Here is a 21899-nt window from a genome sequence, read left to right on the forward strand (position 1 = left end):
GGGCCAAGTGCCAGCAAATGACACTAGATTTATTTAGGATATCTGGTTCGCATGGATGAGTTTGACTAAAGGGTCTGTTTCGGTGCTGTACATCTCTATGATTCTGTGACTCAAGAACTCATGATGCAAACCACCTGGACCAGACTATCTTTCTATTTTAAACACTGCCAACCTTTTAAGTACATGCTGTTTATCTATTTTTATCTGATCCAATATTTCCACTACCATCTTCTATCCTGCTGTATTGGCAACACCCTGCTCTCTAGTGCAGGCAGATGGACATATTCATCAAGTGGACTAGCCAGGCACCCTGTCTCAACACAACTTGATCCTACGCTTCCTCTGTTTATGCTTTTGCACTGTATACATTCACATGTTTCCTTTTACATTCACCACTGTTCTATTCTCATGATCTCTCTTTGCCCTTCTTCCCTCCCTTTATTTAGGATGTCCATTATACTTTCTGAATCCAGCTTGGATCTTTAACGGATTATAAATCCTTCCAATTGCCATAGTCCTCCTCCCCGTGTCACATTTTAACTCCAGCATGTTTTGTGGTTGCAGTAGCTTGATTATGGGAAGGTGTTCATTCTGTATCTCTGCCAACTCCTCTGACTGTTTCACCCATACTCTAAAGCCCTGCCTGTTAGAACATAGAACATTACAGTGCAGTACAGGCCCTTCGGCCCTCGATGTTCCATTTCGCCTGCCATCACCATCTCAAACATTGTTATTTGTTCATGGGACATGGGTGTCACTGACCAGGCCAGCATTTACTGTCTATCCCTAATTGCCCAGAGGGCAGTTAAGAGTGAACCATATTGCTGTGGGTCTGAAGTCACATGTAGACCAGACCAGATGAGGACGGCAGATTTCCTTCCTTCAAGGGGCATTATTGAACCAGATGGGTTTCTATGTCAATCGACAGCTTTTCAATTTTAGAATCTTGTTTTCAATTGATTTCAAATGCCACCACCTTCCACGACAGGATTCAAACCCTTATTCCCCATTACACATTAGCCTCAACTTTTAAGATTACTCATACAGCAACACTCTTATTTATCTAACTATCTCACCGCAAATGTTTGAATCTACTGTTAAAGATATCTTAACAATGCAATTCTAACACCATTTATGATCCAACAAAGTCAACATGGTGTTACAATGAGGGAAATTGTATTTGATAAATTTATGAATGTTTATTTGAGGGTAGATCTGGAGAAACCAGTTGATGGAATATACATTGATTTTAAAAGGGCATTCGATAAAGTCACCCTGTGGAGTGAGGAAGAGTGGGAGGCAATCCCATTCCAACACCCAACATTCTGAAGGGGCCTGACAGGGTGTTCCCCCTACCCCTGGGTGGGGAATCTCCAACATCAGGACACCTACAAAGAACAGAGAGCCAATTATTTGAGGCTGAGATGAGGAGAAACGTTTTTCCCCCTCAGAATTGTAAATGTTTGGAATTCTTAACTCCTGAGAGTCGTGGATGAACTCGTTGTTGAACATGTCAAAGACGGAGGTGGATTTCGGACTCCTGAGGCAATCAAGTGGTTTGGACAGCCAGCTGGAATTGACACGGAAGTCAGCCATGATCAATAAAGAGGGTGGAGCAAGCTCAGAGAATCACACAGTACAGATGAGGCCTTTAGCCAATCTGGTCCATACTACCAAAAATGCACTACCACCTACACTAGTTTCACTTACTTGCACTAGACCTTGAATGTTATGACATTTTAAGTGCTCAAAGTACCTTTTAAGGGTTCAGATTTCCCACCTCAATACCCTCCCAGATAATTCCCGACCCTAACCACCCTCTGAGTGAAAAGATTTTTCCACAAATTCCCTTTAAACCACTTGTCTTTCACTTTTAAAGTGTTCCCCCCTTGTTCTTGACCCTCCTCCTAAAGGGAGCAGCTTCCTTCTATCCATCCTGTCCATGCCCCTCAATGTCAGACACCTCACCCTTCTCTATTCCAAAGGAAACAACCTGAGCTTATCCAGCCTCTCGTCATCGCTGAAATACTCCATCCCAGACAACATTCTGGTGAATTGTTTGGGAAATTGAAATGTAGGGAACAGGTTATCACACAATGTCATAACAGGTAAACATTTATATAGACAGTAGGTAAAGCCTTTGGGATTTCAGATGATCACATAGTACATGGAGTTGAACAGGGTATGTTACCTCAGGAGAAGGACGTACACACATGAGACAGTCATTAAGGAATAAGTCAGGTTCATGAGGCAGTAACGTCTATTCCTGCTCCTGTTTCTCAGGTTCCATCTGCATGAAGCAATCTGACAGTGAGCTGTAACTCAGTTCACCACATTACCCTGAGGTTAGTGAAGGAGGAGGGCAGCAGCCAGAATTCAGAGAGTGAAGAAGCAGACGCAATCCCCTCTTCAGTCAAAACACACACCAACCATTGACAAGGGACAAACAGCAGTTTACAAAGAAGAGGAACTCATGTCACATCATAAATCCATCAAACCCTCAGCAATAGCATCCTACAACTTCCGGAGATAGAATAAGAAAGAAATGTTAAGTTACTGTTGGGCAGATTGTAACAGTAGATGTGTTTAAAACGTCACAGTTCCACTGATGGGTGGTACAGACTCTCACCCTCCCTCAGCACATTGGCTGTTCATATTCAAACACTGATGATTGACATCACTAACAACATCTGTTTATGAGCACACTGTCTCCAAGGAGACAGACTGACACAGCATTCACCAATTACAGATCACTGACAGCACTGGCTTCCTCCTTAACCCTTCAGACAGGTTGCTCACAATTACCAGTTGATGGCAATCGCTTGGGTTCGGGCGGGGCAAAATTAAACAGTTCAAACACCAACTCTTTCCAAACTACTGAGTCATTCCTGCTAAATCAGACAGAACACCTCCCTTCTGACAGCCTCCATTCCCTCTGTTTATATGTTAACGTTTGATCACTTTCTGTTCCCAGTTCTCTCTCAAACTGAAAATAAAGCTCCCTCTACATTGTCCTCAGGACAGGGACAGCATAGGGTTAGATACAGAGTGAAGCTTCCTCTACACTATCGCCATCAAATACTCCCAGGACAGGGACAGCATGGGGTTAGTTACAGAGTAAAGCGCCTCCTACATTGTCCCCATTAAACACTCCCAGAACAGAGACAGCACGGGGTTAGATATTGAATAAAATTCTTTTAACACAAATTGGTATGTGGCGCCCTGGAACTAGACTGGCAATCAGTTACAAATTAGAGGACAGTTTTCTCCCATTTCAGTGAAGGTATTTGTTAGGAATGCCACAATCCCTTTGATAAAGATGGTTCAAATTATCTCTGGGTGGAACAGAGGCGATGGAAACAGGCTGGTGGAAGGCTCGAGAACAAGGGAACATTGATATTGTATAGAATTACATCGGATCCACCACACATCCTGCCAAACTGTTCTGTGTAAGATGTTATGCTCCACATGATCCACTTCCCTCTTTCACCATCTAGGCCAAATATATCATCCTTTTCTATTCTCCCTCTGGTTTGTTCAACTTCCCTCAAGAGTTCCATATTCTAAGAACTTTCTGGGTGAGGAATTTTCTCCTGTATTTCTAATCCATTTATTATCTTTCCTATAGTTACTATCTTAAATGAAGGCTCCCAGTTTCAAAATGTCTCCAAAAGTGGTACCATCTTCCTTATCTATCCTATTCAAATGCTTAATCTTATCATTTTGTACAGCAAAGTGCCTGTTTGTAACCAAAACTTATAACCTCTCAGTCTGGAACCACTTTTTGTAAGTTTGTTTTTGTATATTCTCCAGTGCCTTACTATCCTTTTTTATTAATGTGGAGACCAGAACTGATCACATGGCTCCATTAATGGTTTAACTAAGTATGCATACATGTTTAACTTATCTTCTCTATTGATTCTGTCACTCTCTGGGAATTAATGCCATTAACATGTTGTTGTTTTCTTTTAAACAGAATCCCTACAGTGTGGAAACAGGCCATTCAGTCCAACAAGTCCACACTGATTCCCCGAAACACATCCCATCCAGACCCATTCCCCTACCCTATTCTTGCAACCCTACTTTTCCCATGGCCAAACCACCTAATCTGTATATCTTTGGACTGTAGGAAACCGGATTATCCAGAGGAAACCCACACAGACACGGGGAGAACATACAAACTCCATACAGTCACCCGAGGATGGAATTTAACCTGGGTCCCTGGCGCTGTGAGGCAGCAGTGCTAACCACTGAGCCACTGCACTGCATTTTATGGTCTCATTGATTTGTGTAGGTCCTTATGTGAGCTGTTCTCCTGACCTTGAGGCCTCCTCACTCCTTGATAATGTTTCGATTCTTAGTTTCCAAGGAGATTGTGGCCCCTTTATTCTGCCTAACATAACGAACCCCCTCATACTCACCTGCGCTGCAGGTCTGAAGAAGTGTCACTGGACCTGAAATGTTAATTCTGCTTTCTCTCCCCACAGATGCTGCCACACCTGCTGAGTTTCCCCAGCAGTCCCTGTTTTTGTTTCTGTACCATTGGTTTTGTAATCCACTTGCTGTCCATTTTGTTAAGTGTCTCCTGATTCAATTTTCACTGACATTTGCCATGGCTCTAATAGATGGCGTCTTATCAGAGACCTTTTGAAAATTCAAATATCTTAGATTGACCATATTGTTACAATTAGGGAGGGGGCTGGTATGGTGGCAATGTCACTGACCCTGGGCTAAGGTCTTGCAGATATCGGTTTGAATTCCAATCATGGCAAATAGTAAAATTTGAATTCAATAATAACCTGGAATTAAAAGCCATGTAAACATTCTTGATTGTTGTCAAATCCCATCCAGTTTACTAATGTCCTTCAGAGAAGGAAATCTGCCATCCTTACCCAGTTTGGCCTACACATGATGGTAGACAACATACGGTTGACTGTTAATTGCCATCAAAAAAATTAGGGATGGTACACCCACATCCCACAAAAACATTATCCTTCTCTACCCTCTCTGTTCTCAGAGAGGTTGCTGAAACATGACCTACTGATTTCAAATCCACTTCATTACATTTTCGGTTTCTAGATGTTGCACCTTTGGGCAAACATTGCTGGAAAGAAATATAAAGTCTAAGGTTTTTTTAAATCTCATACTCATCAGGGTTGAAATGCTAGAAAACCAACTGTAGATGGAATAATTTATCCAGCATGAGACCCGAGTGCTGATTGGATGGTTGGCATAGAGATGCATCAGGCTCACCTATTATATTGAAAAGAAAGGTCTATGGAGACGGCCAATCCCTGCTGAATCCTCACTGCAATATCTTAACCATTCAGAGTTGACCTGTCTACTTTGAACTGATCCAACACCAAGATCATGGTCTACAGAGCTATGGTGGCTCCCACCCTCCTAAAAGGGTCTGAGACATGGACTGTCTACAGCAGATACCTCAAGGTACTGGAGCAGTCCCACCAACACTGCCTGCAGAAGATCCTGCCACTTTGCTGGGAAAACAGACGCACCAACATCAGCATCCCTGACCAGGCCAACATCCCCAACATCGAGGCACTCCCCACCACACCCCCTCCCCCTACCCCTGGCTGGGCACATCGTCCCCATGACTGACATGAGACTCCCCAAGCAGGTGCTGTACTCCCAGCTCTGAAACAGCAGGAGAGCCGTGGACAGAGGACAGAGGAATACCCTCAAGACCTCACTGGGGAAGTGCGGCATTTACACCAAAACCTGGGAATGACCAGCCAAGACTGTTCAAAATGGAGGAGCAGCACATGGAAAGGTATTGAGCACCTCCAGACTCACCCTCAGGGAAAAGTGGAAGCCGGGAGAAAGGAGTGTGTTGTCACAGCAATGGCCCACCCACCTCTTCCCTTGACCACCACCTGTCCCAGTGTAACAGAGCCTGCAGAAGCTCCATTGGTCTGTCCAGCCACCTGCAGACTCACCCTGAGTGTGGAAGAGTGTCATCCTCATCTGTGTGGGACCGCCGCTGAGGATAATGACTTTGAATTTAATCAGGTCACCAAGACAGTCAGCAGTTCCTGGTGCCTCTCTATCACAACCACTGTCCAACCAATCAATATCCTTGTCTCACATTGTATAAATTGTTCTTTCCTTCCCAAGTAGTTTCCTTGCATGATGAGTGCAAGATGAAAATCGCTGAGTTCAATGTTTAGGTTCTGTGTCATCAAGCAATGTTTTGAGTAAAACTTCTGTAATCTTTCCTACCACTGACATTAAGTTAATTGGTCTAAAGTTCCCTGGAATTTTCCTTCTCTTTTTTAATTATAGGAATGACATTAACCGTCTGCCGGTGCTCTGGTACAATTCCCTTCCCTGTTCAGGTTTTTTCTTGTATCTATGTAATGATGCCTTTGCCGTTTCTTCCCTAACTTCTGACAATATAAATACAGGCAGTCCTCAGGCTGTGAATGAGATTGTTCTGGAGTCTGTCCACAACGCGATTTGTACACAAGCTGAAACACAATGCAGGACAATGTAAAGTAGCTGTTTGTAAATAAAGGAAACTTTTATGTGTTTGACCCCTGTACAGGATCACATTCGCAAGTTGCTGTGGAATGGTTGCCAACATCAAAGACCTGTCCCAACATGGTCATACTTGCTTCCAACTTCTTCCATCAGGCAGAAGATACAGAAGCTCGTACACACACACACTAACAAGTTCAAAAACAGCTTCCTCGCTGCTGTTATTAGACTGCTGAATGGATCTCCCTAACCTCAATTCTGGATTAGTGGTGCTGGAAGAGCACAGCAATTCAGGCAGCATCCAAGGAGCAGCGAAATCGACGTTTCGGGCAAAAGCCCTTCATCAGGATTCCTGATGAAGGGCTTTTGCCCGAAACGTCGATTTCGCTGCTCCTTGGATGTTGCCTGAATTGCTGTGCTCTTCCAGCACCACTAATCCAAAATCTGGTTTCCAACATCTGCAGTCATTGTTTTTACCTCCCTAACCTCAAACCTAATGTTGATTTGGCATTTGTGCACCTCCTGTGCAACCATAACCCTGTACGCCTCGCTCTGTCTAAACACCCTGTGATCTTTAAGTCCTTGTTTGTTATGATCTGACTGTACTGCTCACAAAACTTTTCACTGTACTTAAACACTCATACAATAATCAAATCAAATCAAAAGCATTCTCAAATACAAGTGTTTGTGCAGAAACTGCCAGGTTAGACATTGTTCACTTGCAGCACAAAAAATAACCTTCAACATGATTGTCTTGTAATTCTCAACACACTTGCACAGATACATTCCATTCAAAGGTTTCATTGTGGCTACCTTTGATTACAGATTTTTTTCTAATTAACACGTTCAGTGATGTTATGACACATCTCTGGATCAGATGGGACTTAGACCATAAGACTATAAGACATAGGCACAGAAATTAGGTCATTTGGTCCATCAAATCTGCTCCGCCATTCAATCATGGCTGAGAAGTTTCTCAACCACACTCTCCCACTTGCTCCCTGTAACCTTGGCTCTCCCAGAACAATCAAGGATCTATCTATCTCTGTTTTAAATATTCTCAATGACCTGGCCTCCACAGCCTTCTGTGGCAATGAATTCAATAGATTCAATAAACTCTCTGGCTGAAGAGTTTCGTCTTATCTCTGTTCTAAAGGGTCTTTTTACCCTCGGATCCTAGTCTCTCCTGCTAATGGAACTGTCTTCCAATGCCCACCCAATCCAGGCGTTGAACCCATGCCACCTGACTCTGAGGCGGGGCATTTACCACCACACCACAGAGCCCCTTAAGTTTGACTACAAAACTTGTAAGTTAGATTAGTTTATAAAATGGAAGATAGCCATTTGAGGCTAAATGCAAGGTCTTTCAGACATAAACCAGGAAATTTGGTTTTACATAGAGGGATCTTGGAAGTCATGAATGGAGCTGGTAACTGACAGAAAGGGGACAGAAAATGAGAGGAGAGACGATGGAAGAGGAAAGAAGAGGAGGGCAGAGAAGAAGAAAGACAAGGAGGGGCAGGGAAAAAGTGGCTGAGGGGAGAGGAAGGGCAGAGGAGGGAAAAATGGGAAGGGAAGGGCAGACCAGTTGGAAAGTTATAACGACAGTTATTCGTACAGTGGACTTCACAAAGCTATAACCAATCAACAACCGATGCAAAAGGGAATAGTACAATAATAGAAACTAGAACTCATCTCTGAATGAGGGAAAGAATCAGGACTCCAGTCACATCACACCAACTCACCCCAGCATCATGTACCTCACTCCCCCTCTGTTCAAGCACTCTCCTTTCATCACCCCTGATCCCAATGCCTTTTTCACCACTTCCACTCCAAACCCGAATCTCTGTGAGACATTAAACCAACATCCCACATTGGGTGGGTCACAAAGATCCCAATTGGCCAATATTTCGAGGTGAGTTGGGAGATCTGCTACTGTCCTGGGATTAATATTTACTCTGCAACATCACAGAAAGATTGTCATCTCATTATCACATGGCTGCCTGTGGAACAAGATTATAAAGATGTAGGAGCTGAAAATGTGTTGCTGGAAAAGCGCAGCAGGTCAGGCAGCATCCAAGGAGCAGGAAAATCGACGTTTCGGGCATAAGCCCTTAAAGATGTCGGAGCAGAGGTAGGCCATTCTGCCCATCTAGTCTGCTTCAACATTCAATGAGATCATGGCTAATCTGATAATCCTCTCTTTCATGTTCCTGTCTTTTCTCTGTAACCATTGATTCCCTTTATTGATTAAAAGAAAACTCTCGGCTCTGAATGTACTTAATGACCAAGCCTTGACAGCCCTCTGTGGTAAAGAATTCTATAGATTCACTCCCCTCAAGAGAGAAGAAATTCCTCCTCATCTCTGTCCTAAATGGGTAACCCCTTATTCTGAGATTATACCCTCTGGTCATTTTCCATAACCTTTCTGCATCTCCCCTGTCAAGTCCCCTAAGAATTTTCCAGTAAAGTCACTTCTCATTCTCCTAAACTCCATTGAGTACAGGCCCAACCTACTCAACCTCTCCTCATAAGACAATCCCTCCAAACCCAGGATTGACTGAGTCAACCTTCTCTGGATTGCCTCCAATGTGAGTAAACCCTTCCTGAAGTAGCAATTGTCTAACTCAGATCCAGTTTAGTTTTAGCAAAATTCCCTTTTTTGTATTCCATCCCCATTGTGATAAAGGCTAACATTCCATTTGTATTCCCTATTACCCACTGAACTTGGACACTAGGCCTGTGTGACTTATTCATAAGGATTCCCCTAACTCTCTGTGTTGCAGTTTTCTGCTATTCATTTCCATTTAAATCAGATTCAGCTCCTCAACCCTTCCTGCCAAGGTGCATGACATCACATTCTGCCACATTATATTCTATCTGCCAACTTTTTGCCCACTCACCTAACCTGCCTCTATCCCTCTGTAGACGTTTTGTGTCATCCTCGCCACTTGACTTCCCATCTATTTTTGTCAGAAGTCATACGAAACCAGGTTATAGTCCAATAGGTTTATATAAAATCACAAGCTTTCAGAGCAGCACTAGCTACAGGCTGTCATCCTGAAATGCCCCCCTTATCACGACTCTCTGATTCTGTTAACTGTGATGTGGAGGAGCCAGTGTTGGACTGGGGTGGACAAAGTTTAAATATTGCACAACACCAGGTTATAGTCCAACAGGTTTATTTGGAAGCACTAGCTTTTGGAGTGCTGGTGTTGTGAGATTTTTAATTCTGTTAACTAGCCAATCCTCTATCTGTGCGAACGTACACCTTCCAACACAATGGGCTTTTATCATATTAAGTCGACAAATGTTTGATACCTTATCAAGTGCCTTTTGAAAATCCAAAGACAGTGCATCTAATACTTCCTCTTGTTTGTTACCCCCAAAGGAATTCCAGGAAATTTGTCAGGTATGATTTCCCCTTCATGAAGCCACACTTACCCTGCTTTACCATATCATCTACTTTAAAATATTCTGCTATTACATCCTTTATAATAGATTCTGATAGAAAATCATAAGAGTCTTAGAGATGTACAGCATGGAAACAGACCCTTTGGTCCAACTTGTCCATGATAACCAGATATCCTAAATGAATCAAGACCCATTTGCCAGCACTTGGCCCATTTCCCTCCAAACCCTTCCCATTCACATAGCCATCCAGATGCCTTTTAAATGCTGTAATTGTACCAGCATCCACCACTTCCTCTGGCAGCTCATTTCATACACACACCACCCTCTACGTGAAAAAGTTGCCCCTTTTATATCTTTCCCCTCTCACCTTTAATCTATGCCCTCTAGTTTTGGACTCCCCCTACCCTGAGGAAAAGACTTTGGCTATTGACCCTATCCATGCCCCTCAAGATATTATGAACCTCTATAAAGTCACCCCTCAGTCTCCTCGCCAGTCTCCAACGCTCCAGGGAAAACAGCCCCAGCCTTCACCCCCTATGACAGATACTAAGGTAACTGGCCTACAATAACCCGGGTATTTTTCGTGTGTGGGCAATTTGGCTGTTGCATTTCGAACAGGGACCACACTTTTACACAAAATTTCACCGACTGGGAAGCCACATAAATCCAAAATAAATAAGCAAGGGTGGCTGGACCTGAAACGTTAGCTCCGTTTCCTCTCCCCACAGGTGCTGCCAGACCTGCTGAGCTTTTCCAGCAACTTCTGTCCTTGTCTGTATAGAAATCCACGTTCCACTCCGCTGACCACTCGCAATAACCTCAAAACAAAACCCCCTTCTGCCCTCCCAACCCCGACCGCTCAGTAAGGGACAGAAAGATAAAGGAGACAGCCCTGGAACACGTTACCGTCTTCTCTTGTGGACGATGTCAATGGGCCGGTTGACAGAACGGGGCGATCCGAAGCTGCTGCCCAGTTTGGGAGCTCGGTCTCCCGCAGGAAGGAGCCCGCAGCTCCCGGGAAGGCTCATCGCTGCTGCTCTTCCCCTTCTCCCTCTCTAGCCCAGCTGGGACCTTTTCCTGTGTTTTTTTTTCTCTCAAAACTCAACGTGGGCCACGACCTGATCTGAAGAAGCTACAGCACTTCCTGCAAATCAGCTCCATCGCTTCAAGGGAGGCTCAGGGCTTGGAGTTTTTGTTTTTAAATGAAGAGTTCTCTCAACCCGGGAGACCACCAGCTGCCAGAGTCGATTCTCCCTCTCCCTCTCTCCAACATACACGTCCCGTTGTCTGCTCCCTGCTGTCAGCCTCCCGGAGCCCGGGCGAGCAGATGGAGAGAGTGAGTGAGCCCCAGTCTCTGTGTCAGTCTGAGAACTCGGTGCGTCATTGACAGTGGGTGGACTCTCTCTCGGGTTCACCGTCCATCCTGCCAATCTGCCTCCCCCTCGCTCTCCCGCTCAGTGCTCCGGCATTGGGACCCCTCCCCAGCTGGGTCAGTGACTTTGACCCCCCCACTCCCAGCTGTGTAATCGGTCTCCCTCCGAATGGGACCCTGACATCAGCGCCTTGTGCTTCTCCTCTGGGTTCTCCACTTCTCAGCTGTTGAGTTCCCCCCTCCCTCTGCTGGTTAAACAACTTTCTGTCCGTGCGATTACATTCATTCGTGCTTTTCAACATAAACAGATACATACACACAGATACATACATACATACATACAGATACATACACGCACACACAGAGATACATACACACAGATACATACACGCACACACAGAGAGATACATACACACAGATACATACACGCACACACACAGAGATACATACACACAGATACATACACGCACACACACAGAGATACATACACACAGATACATACACGCACACACACAGAGATACATACACACAGATACATACACGCACACACACAGAGATACATACACACAGATACATACACGCACACACACAGAGATACATACACACAGATACATACACGCACACACACAGAGATACATACACACAGATACATACACGCACACACACAGAGATACATACACACAGATACATACACGCACACACAGAGATACATACACACAGATACATACACGCACACACACAGAGATACATACACACAGATACATACACGCACACACAGAGATACATACACACAGATACACACAGATACACACAAACGTACAGACATACATACACGCACACACAGTCAGATATACGTACATTCACAAAGAAACAGAGTCATGGAACACAAACACATACATGCTTCACACACATGCAGAGACAGCCATGGAGCACAGATACAAACAGACACACAATGGAACACACAAAGAGTCATGGAACACAGACATGCAAACATAACTGACAATACACACAGACACATGGAATACACACAGACACATATACAGTTATGAAACACATATACAAATAGACACATGAACACACACACAGGTATACAGAGACACGCATGGACACATGGAATACACAGTCACACACAGGGGGAGGAGGAGAAGTCATTGCCAAGTCGTATTATCGCTAGACTATTAGTTCAGAGACGCAAGCAATGTTCTGGGGGAGCTAGGTTCAAATCCTGCCACAGGATAAATGTAATTTTTTAAAAAAACTGCATCATTATATCTGCAACAAAACAAGAATCTACTGAAGACCATGGAACCATTGTCAATTGTCAGAAAAAAAACCCAACTAGTTCACTAATGTCCTTCAGGTCAGGAAATCTGCCATAATCACCTGGTCTGGCCTACACGTGACTCCAGGCGCACAGGCTAACTCTCAACTGCCCTCTGAAATGGCCTGGCAGGCCACTTAATCACTACAAAGTCTCAAAGCAGAAATGAAAGCACGCAGATGTGTTACCAGAAAAGACAATGGCAGAAACAGCCCTATCAACCCTTCAAACTCCTCCTCGCTAACATTTGGGGGTTAGTGCCAAAATTGGGAGAGTTGTGTCACAGACTAGTCAATCAACAGCCTGTTATAGTCATGTTCATGGAATCATACCTCACAGACAACTGTCACCATCCCTGGATATGTCCTGTCCCACCGGCAGGACAGACCCAGCAGAGGGGGTGGCACAGTGGGATACAGTCAGGAGGGAGTTGCTCTGGGTGTCCTCAATATTGACTTCAGACCTCACGTGGTCTCATGGCTTCAGGTTAAGCATGGGCAAGGAAACCTCCTGCTGATTACCCTCAGCTGATAAATTGGGTCCTCCTCCATGTTGCACACCACTTACAGAAAGCACAGAATGTACTCTGAGTGAGGGATTCCAATGCCCACTACCAAGAGTGGCTCACCTGCAGTACAACAGATCGAGCTGGTCAGGTCTGAAGGAGAAAACTGCTAGACTGGGTCTGCAGCAGGTGGTGAGGGAACCAACAAGAGGGAAAAGCAGTCTCAACCTCATCCTTACCAATCTGTGCCACTCAACACAATAGAGGGTATGCTCAATGTGAAGGCGGGACTTTGTCTCATCAAGGACTGTGCAGTGGTCGCTCTTACCGATACTGTCATGGAGAGATGTATTTGCAGCCGGCAGGTTGATGAGGATGAGATTGAGACTTCTTTTCCCTCTTGTTGGTTCCCTCACCACCTGCCGCAGACCCAGTCTAGCAGCTGTGTCCTTTAGGACCCGACCAGCTCGATCAGTAGTACTGCTGCTGAGCCACTCTTGGTAGTGGGCATTGGAATCCCTCACTCAGAGTACATCCTATGCTAAATGGGACAGACTTCAAACAAAACTGGGTATCCATGAGGCACTTTGGGCCATCAACAGCAGCAGAATTGTACTCCACCTCATGTAACCTCATGGCTTAGCATATCCCCAACTCAATCATTACCATCAATCCAGGGGATCAATCCTGGTTCAATGGAGAGCACAGGAGAGCATGCCAGCAGCAGCACCAGCAATACCAGAAAATAAGATGTCAACCTGGTGAAGCTACCAAACATGACTAATTGTTGGCCTTAAAGCATAAGGAGCAAGTGACAGACAGGGCTAAGTGATCTTACAACCAAGTGTTCAAATCTAAGCTCTGCAGTCCTGCGACACCCACTCCATTGAGACCCCTCATCACTTTATCACCTGAATTAAATTTCTCCTTGGCCTCCAAGATGAAAAGGAACCAGCCCAGACCAACCAATGTTCCTTTAGAACAAACTCTCCAGTCCAGCACACATCTGCAACATCAGGTATCCTCCCTGGTGTGAGCACAGACTATGTGCATCTCTATGTGTGAAAGAAAAAACAGATACTCAGCAGGTCAGACATCGGTGGAAAGCGAAACGGAGTGAATATTTTGAGTTCAGTGATCTTTCTTCAGAATTGAAAGACGTTGGAATGTGGGAGGATTTCATAAAAACTGATAAATTTCCAACAGGACAATACAGGTAGTTCTTCTATAAAGCGATGGTTGCATTCTTGTGCAAGCCTGCATTATGGAAAAGTCGTGCTTTAGAAACAGCGCTTAAAGTGTTGGCGATGTAATCACATCACATCCAATACATGTTTTAAAAGTTTGCGCTTTAGAAATAGTATCCACAGTTGGCAAATTTGCATTAACAAAACACGCGTCACAGCAAAATGACTTGTACAGGGTAAATGCAGGAAGGATGTTCCCAATGACCAAGGAGTCCAGAACCAGGGAACTGGAGCTAATAATCCCATGTAGGCCATTTCAGACTGAGATGAGGAGAAATTTCTTCATCCAGAGAGTGGTGAGATTGTAGAATTCCTCCAGAAAGTGGATGAATGAATGAGTGAATGATTTTATTATCATGAGTGAGAAGAACAGTAAAATACAGTGTCATCATGATCTGGCACCATTTTAAATAATTTTAAGATTAAGAACAAAAAAAAAGTACAGCTTACAAAGAGAGTTCAAAACCTTGAACATTTTCAAGAAGGAATGGGGTTTAGTTCTTTGAGCTAAAAGGATCAAAGGGTATGTGGGAGAACGTGGGAATAGGGGACTCAGGTGGATGATCAGCCATAATCATGGTGAGTGGTGGAGCATGCTCGAAGGGCCGAATGGGCTACCCTGCCCCTATTTTCTATGTTTCTCTCGTTATCAGCCTCCCCTCTATTCTCTCCATCCCCCTACCCTGTAAATGCTTCTCCATATTAAATCTGTCAGAGGTCTTCACAACGTTGAGTTTCTCGAGGTAACCTGCTCCAAGGAGTTTATGGTCAGCTTCTCCCAATGCTTCATCAAGAGTCATGTCCATTCCAGACCTCTCTTTCACACAGGTCCTGGCAGATGAGCAGAAACCATGGAAATGGGTGGCGATCCAGAATTCTGGCTGCAGATTCAAACCACAGGCCTGAGGAAATTAACTTCATAAATCCAGGCAAGGGTGAAAATGAAAATATATACATCCAGGTCTGTCAAATCACACCAAAATTTCAGGCCATTCAGGGATGAGGTCCAAATATACTTCTTTATGGAGTGGAAATCTGAAACTCTCTTCCCCCAAAGAGGCATGGCCAGGAAGGGGGTAAGTGGGAGGATGTAAACACCTTAAAAGGAGGTATATGTTTGTTGTATGAGGGTCTTAAGGATGAGCAAGTTAATGAGTTCAAGCACTCATTAACCACAATCCAATAGAATTATAAATTATGGTCAGGGGCTTTCATGCAGAGGGTGGTGCACGTATGGAATGACTTGCCAGAGGAATTGGTGAAGGCTGGTACCATTACAACATCTAATAGACTTGTGGATACGTAGATGAATAGAAATGGTTTAGAGGGATATGGGCCAAATGCTGGCTAATTTATTTCGGATATCTGGTTGGCATGGATGCGTTGGACCGAAGAGTCTGTTTCTGTGCTGTTCACCTCTATGACTCGGTGACTGATTAGCCTTTTCATGTTCCTGTATTCAAACACTACCCTGTTCACCCTTTAATCTCCTCCAGTCCTATGTAGGTCATTTACAATAACAGTGACAATCACCTGATAAACGTGAGGTGCTGCATTTTGGGAAAGCAAATCTTGGCAGGACTTATACACTTAATGGAAAGGTCCTGGGAAACATTGCTGAACAAAGGGACCTTGGAGTGCAGCCCTGTTCACCCTTTATCATCTCTGTAATCTCCTCCAGTCCTATGTAGGTCATTTACAATAACAGTGACAATCACCTGATAAACGTGAGGTGCTGCATATACACTTAATGGAAAGGTCCTGGGAAACATTGCTGAACAAAGAGACCTTGGAGTGCAGGTTCATAGCTCCTTGAAAGTGGAGTCGCAGGTAGATAGGATAGTGAAGAAGGCGTTTGGTATGCTTTCCTTTTTTGGTCAGTGTGTGGAGTACAGGAGTCGGGAAGTCATGTTGCGGCTGTACAGGACATTGGTTAGGCCATTGTTGGAATATTGTGTGCGATTCTGGTCTCCTTCCTATCAGAAAGATGCTGTCAAACTTGAAAGAGTTCAGAAACGATTTACAAGGATGTTGCCAGGGTTGGAGGATTTGAGGTATAGGAAGAGAGGCTGAACAGGCTGGGGCTGTTTTTCCTGGAGCGTCAGAGGCTGAGGGGTGACTATATAGAGGTTTACAAAATTTGGAGGGGCATGAATAGGATAAGTAGGCAAAGTCTTTTCCTGGGGTCCGGGAGTTCAGAACCAGAGGGCAGAGGTTTACGGTGAGAGGGGGAAGATATAAAAGAGACCTACGGGACAACTTTTTCACTCAAAGGGTGGTACGTGTATGGAATGAGCTGCCAGAGGATGTGGTGGAGACTGGTACAATTGCAACATTTAAGAGGCTTTTGGATGGGTATATGAATAGGAAGGGTTTGAAGGGATATGGGCCGGGTGCTGGCAGGTGGGAACTAGATTGGGTTGGGATATTTGGTCGGCATGGACAGGTTGGATCGAAGGGTCTGTTTCCGCGCTATACATCTCTATGACTTTATCTAAGTCCCGTAATACACGTGTCTCAGGCTACATAATCAGCCAGTGCCAGCCCATTCCCCACGTTCACGGCTCCATTGCTGACGGCATTGCATAAGCCAGTATTCCTGACGAAGGGATTATGCCCGAAACATTGATTCTCCTGCTCCTCGGATGCTGCCTGACCTGCTGTGCTTTTCCCAGCGCCACACTCTCGACTCTGATTTCCAAGATCTGCAGTCCTCGTTTTCTCCTTCCACATCTCTATGACCCTAAGCTCCCCAACTATGACATTCGTTCTCTGTCTACAGTGTTTCACTTGAAGTAAACTGTTTATTGGTGCAGCTGTGACCTGGTGAACTTCAGCTGTTTCTGACTGCACTCCCTTCCTTCAGACTGAATACAGAGACCACCCCAATCTCTCTGTAACCAACCTCCTCCGACAGGACAGAAGACCCTCCCCCACTCTTCTCCACCCTCAAATGTCCACTCAGCATCTATTTTTCACCCACAGCACAAGAATTGAGATTTGCAGTGCTCTAGCGTCACTGCATATCTTAGAAAATCTCAGACTATGTTTGAGCCAGTGAGGTTACACTGAAAGATCAGTCTCAGTTGTGTTGTAGGAAACAAAGTCAACCTTTGCACAGCGAGCTCCCCCTCACACAGCGCAGTGGGAGCAGGGAGCTAACGCCGTGGGAGCGGGGAGCAGGGAGAAGGGGGCTAATGGTGACAGTAATGAGATAAATGTTGACTCCACTACACTGCAGAGAACGTGCCACCACCCCCACCCACGATCTTCTTCCAAACACACACATATGGACACACAGACACAGATACACATGGATACACACGGACACACGCAGCAGAGAGAGAGCCAGTGTCCGAGTCACAGGATCAAGGGATTAGTTTCTCAATCCAGACAGACTCTCTGAGAAACTGCAGCACTGTTTATAGGTGAAGGGTTAAACTGAGATCCCATCCACACTCCCAGGAGGATGTAAAAACTACCACAGCCCAATACTTGACAAAGTTCAGAGGAGTTATATAGTGGCTTGCAAATGAAGTAAGGCAGATTTGAGTATTAACGTTTCCCCCTCAGTGGGTGGTGAGGGTGTGGAATGCACTGCCTGGAAATGTGAGGGAGGCAGGTGCATTGGGAGATTCAAGAGGCACATTGTGTGCAAGGGTCTGGGGGAGAATTGGCACTGGGTAACGACACAATGAGACAAGTCAATTCAGGCCCGATGGGCTGTAACATGTCTGTGGTTCTGAGAGCTCTCTCTGCTCAGTTTTGCTGCATGTGGGTTTTTGATGAGTGGAAATTAACATGCAATTCATTAAACAAAAACACTCAGGCTGACGGGTTGCGAGATGTCCCGCGGGGATAGTGTGCTCTGCGAATGCAGTGTTGTTGTATGGACCAGGAAGCCACATTCTGTTTCCGTGTTGATTCTGTAGACATTGTGGTTTGGGCCAGATTGGTGGGATGGAAAGGACTGGGTTTGGGGGAAGAGGTGTCACAGTCTGAGGAAGGACAGAGACGCTGGACAGACACCACACAGGTAAAGCAATTCGCTTCTGCTTCCCCCCTCCCCTTCCCTTCCCTCGCTGCCCCCTGCCCCACCATTTCCCACATCCAGGTTGGTTGCTGAGTCCATACAGATTCTCCGACCTGTGATTGGACACTTTCCCGACCCGGCCACTCTGGGACTTGAACTCTTCCCATTCCTGTCTTTTGACCCTGACCCCGTGGCGTCATTGCCCAAGGCATGTGCTGGTTGTTTCCCAGTCTCCTCTGTCAAAAAAACAAAAACTCTGGCGCATGCTCAAACCTTCCACTTCATCTCAACATCTCTACAGAACCGTCCAATCATTAGCCTGGATGGTGAAGACAGGGCGTCTCCCAGGTAACTGCTACAGGTTGCCATGCTTAGCTGGTTACCTTGGAAACAAAGGTGGTTTTGCAGAATTTTCCTTCTAAATGTCTTCCCTTGTTCTTCCAGGGAGTAGAATTCCTAATTTACTCTTACGCCCTCTCGTTTCCACCCAGATCCTTCCAATTATCTGACTGAGTGAGGGGGGGGGTTGTCTGTGACCAATTTAACTTAAACTCCATCTCCTCCCAAACCATTAGCCCTTTCAGAATTGCCCATAGCACCCTCACACCTCACTGGAGTCCACTTTGGCGGGCAGTCACTGTTGGGGTTCAGCGATGTGCAATTTCCAAATAGCAACATCCTAAAATCAGCAACATGATATTGAGCAGATGATCAGGTTTGCTTTTTTAACTGGTGTTGGCAGGAGGATGAAGATCAGACCCAGGGCACCCACTCTCTGACATTAATCTGACAGTGCAGCGCTCCCTCAGCACTGACCCTCCGACAGTGCGGCGCTCCCTCAGCACTGACCCTCCTCTGTACTGGACTGGGTGTTCAGTCCCAGTCATGGTCTAAAGGATGAGGTGGGATTGAAATCCACATCAGACTCTGACCCTGGTTAATATCAGTGTCTCCTTTTGCCTTTGTCAGGATTTTTTGTTTACTTTTTCCAGTCAATTTAAGTCTCCATACAACTCAGTCATTTCATTTTCAGATGGATTTTTAGAGGTCAGACTCTTTGATATTGAGATACACCCTCTTTTCTGGATTCTAAGCAAAATTATATGTTGATGGAATGTGAAATCATCAGGTGGTTTGCTCTGTCAGCAGTGAGTGACAAGGTTAGTATCCCTTCAGTATTTGTACCTGGGCACAGTGCATTGTAGAAGGTCATAGTTCTGAAAGGGTTAATGTCAGTGACTGTATTGAGCTCCACCCAATGGAGTTTAATGAAAAAAAGTGTGAGGTGATTCACTTTGGAAGGAGCAACAGGAATACAGAGTACAGGGCTAATGGTAAGATTCTTGGTAGTGTAGAAAAGCAGAGAGATCTCGGTCTCCATGTACATAGATCCCTCAAAAGTTGCCACCCAGGTTAATCGGGATGTTAAGAAGGTGCATGGTGTGTTAGCTTTTATTGGTAGAGGGATTGAGTTTCAGAGCCATGAGGTCATATTGCAGCTGTACAAAACTCTAGTGCGGCCACACTATTGTGTATTGTGCACAGTTCTGGTCACCGCATTATAGGAAGGATGTGGAAGCTTTGGAAAGGGTTCAAAGCAGATTTACTAGGATGTTGCCTGGTATGGAGGGAAGGTCTCATGAGGAAAGGCTGAGGGAACATGAGGCTGTTTTCATTAGAGAGAAGGTGGTTGAGAGGTGACTTAATAGAGACATATAAGACAATCAGAGGGTTAGATAGGGTGGACAGTGAGAGCCTTTTCCCTCGGATGGCGATGGCTAGCACAAGGGGACATAGCTTTAAATTGAGGGGTGATAGATATAGGACAGATGTCAGGGGTATTTTCTTTACTCAGAGTAGTAGGGGCATGGAACACACTGCCTACAACAATAGTAGACCCAACAACTTTAAGGGCATTTAAATGGTCATTGGATAAATATATGCATGAAATAGTGTTGGTTCGATAGGCTTCAGATTGGTTTCACGGGCTGGCGCAACATCGAGGGTTGAAGGGCCTGTACTGTGCTGTAATGTTCTATGTTTCAATCTGATGATGTCATACACCCCCCTTGGGTGAACAATGAAGAGGAGAAAGTGAGGACTGCAGATGCTGGAGATCAGAGCTGAAAATGTGTTGCTGGAAAAGCGCAGCAGGTCAGGCAGCATCCAAGGAACAGGAGAATCGACGTTTCGGGCATAAGCCCTTCTTCAGGAATCAATGAAGAGCCCAGCTGGAAATCTGATTGGGTGAGATGTTCCTGTTTCTGACAGCCCTAGTCATTATGTGCAACTAGCGAATGTTACCACTTACCATCATGCAGTGAACTAGACCTCCTTGTTCAGATTCTCTAGTGGCTTGACTACTTTTAACCAAAGAAGTCAATAGTCTCACTATGATGGCTACACTCTAACCTGATGACTATCTAGTGATGGTTACTTCCACGAGACGCAACCCACAGAGTCAGGGGATGGATTCTCACCCATCACAGGATCTGCAGAATGGGGGTTTGGGTAATGTTTGTTTTTATTCATTTGTAGGACATGGGCAATGCTGGCCAGCCATTTATTGCTCTTCCCTTGAACTGCGTGAATTGCTGGGCCATTTCAGAGGCAACCACGTTGCTGTGGGTCTGGAGTCATATGTAGGCCAGGCCGGGTAAGGAGGGTAGATTTCCTTCCCTGATGGACATCAGTGATCCAGATGGGTTTTTTTTCTGACAATTGGCAAATGGTCTCATGATCACCATTTACATCTTGATTTCAGATTTTTATCAAATTCAAATTCCATCACCTGCCATAGCAGGATTCAGAACTGGGTCCCCAGAACATTAATCTAGCGATAATACCAGTAGGCCATTACCTCCCTTGTTACCGTCCTCTTCACGTGAATATTAAGGATTTCTTATCATGACTCTGAGGAGCAAGGATCTGTCCCAGAGTGCCGTTCCCCTTGGAGAACTTCATTGATAGGGAAAGGGTCTTGCTGGCTGGCCCAGTCCTAATTGCCCAGAGTCAGCCACATTGCTGAGAGTCTGGAGTCACATGTAAGCCAGACCAGGTGAATACAGCAGATTTCCTTCCCTGAAGGACATAAGTGAACCAGATGGGTTTCCCCCCCATTGATCAATTCATGGTCATTATTTAGATTCTTGATTTCAAATTTTTAATCAAATTCAAATTCCACTCTCTGCCATGGTGGGATTCAAACCAAGTCCCCGGAGCATTCTCTGAGTCTCTGAATTAACAGCCAAGTGATGGTACCACTAGGTAAAAACAATGACTGCAGATGCTGGAAACCAGAGTCTAGATTAGAGTGGTGCTGGAAATGCACAGCAGGTCAGGCAGCATCCGAGGAGCAGGAAAATCGACGTTTCGGGCAAAAGCCCTTCATCAGGAATAGAGGCAGGGTGCCTGCAGAGTAGAGAGACAGACACTCACTGAGATTCTTGTACAGAGAGGAGGAAAACCAGACCTGCTGTGTATTTCCAGCACCACTCTAATCTAGACTC

The 21899-nt window shown here is 45.1% G+C and overlaps 1 protein-coding gene across 9 annotated transcripts in view; it reads right to left on the minus strand.

The window, feature by feature from the left end:
* The window catches only part of LOC122565478 (cAMP-specific 3',5'-cyclic phosphodiesterase 4C-like), a 334615-nt gene that overhangs the window by 68843 nt on the left and 243873 nt on the right, over nt 1-21899 (minus strand). Inside the window, exon 1 of one of the 9 annotated variants that reach the window (XM_043721494.1) lies at nt 10819-11335. The exons of 7 other annotated variants lie outside the window; for them this stretch is intronic. In XM_043721494.1, coding sequence (XP_043577429.1) covers nt 10819-10940 — 122 coding nt within the window. In that variant the 5' untranslated portion in view covers nt 10941-11335. Of the gene's footprint in view, nt 1-2191; nt 2426-10818; nt 11336-21899 lie in introns of those variants that run through there. One more of the 9 variants, XM_043721497.1, reaches the window with a different exon arrangement.

Source organism: Chiloscyllium plagiosum, chromosome 31 (assembly GCF_004010195.1).
Source record: "Chiloscyllium plagiosum isolate BGI_BamShark_2017 chromosome 31, ASM401019v2, whole genome shotgun sequence".
Classification (NCBI taxonomy): domain Eukaryota; kingdom Metazoa; phylum Chordata; class Chondrichthyes; order Orectolobiformes; family Hemiscylliidae; genus Chiloscyllium; species Chiloscyllium plagiosum.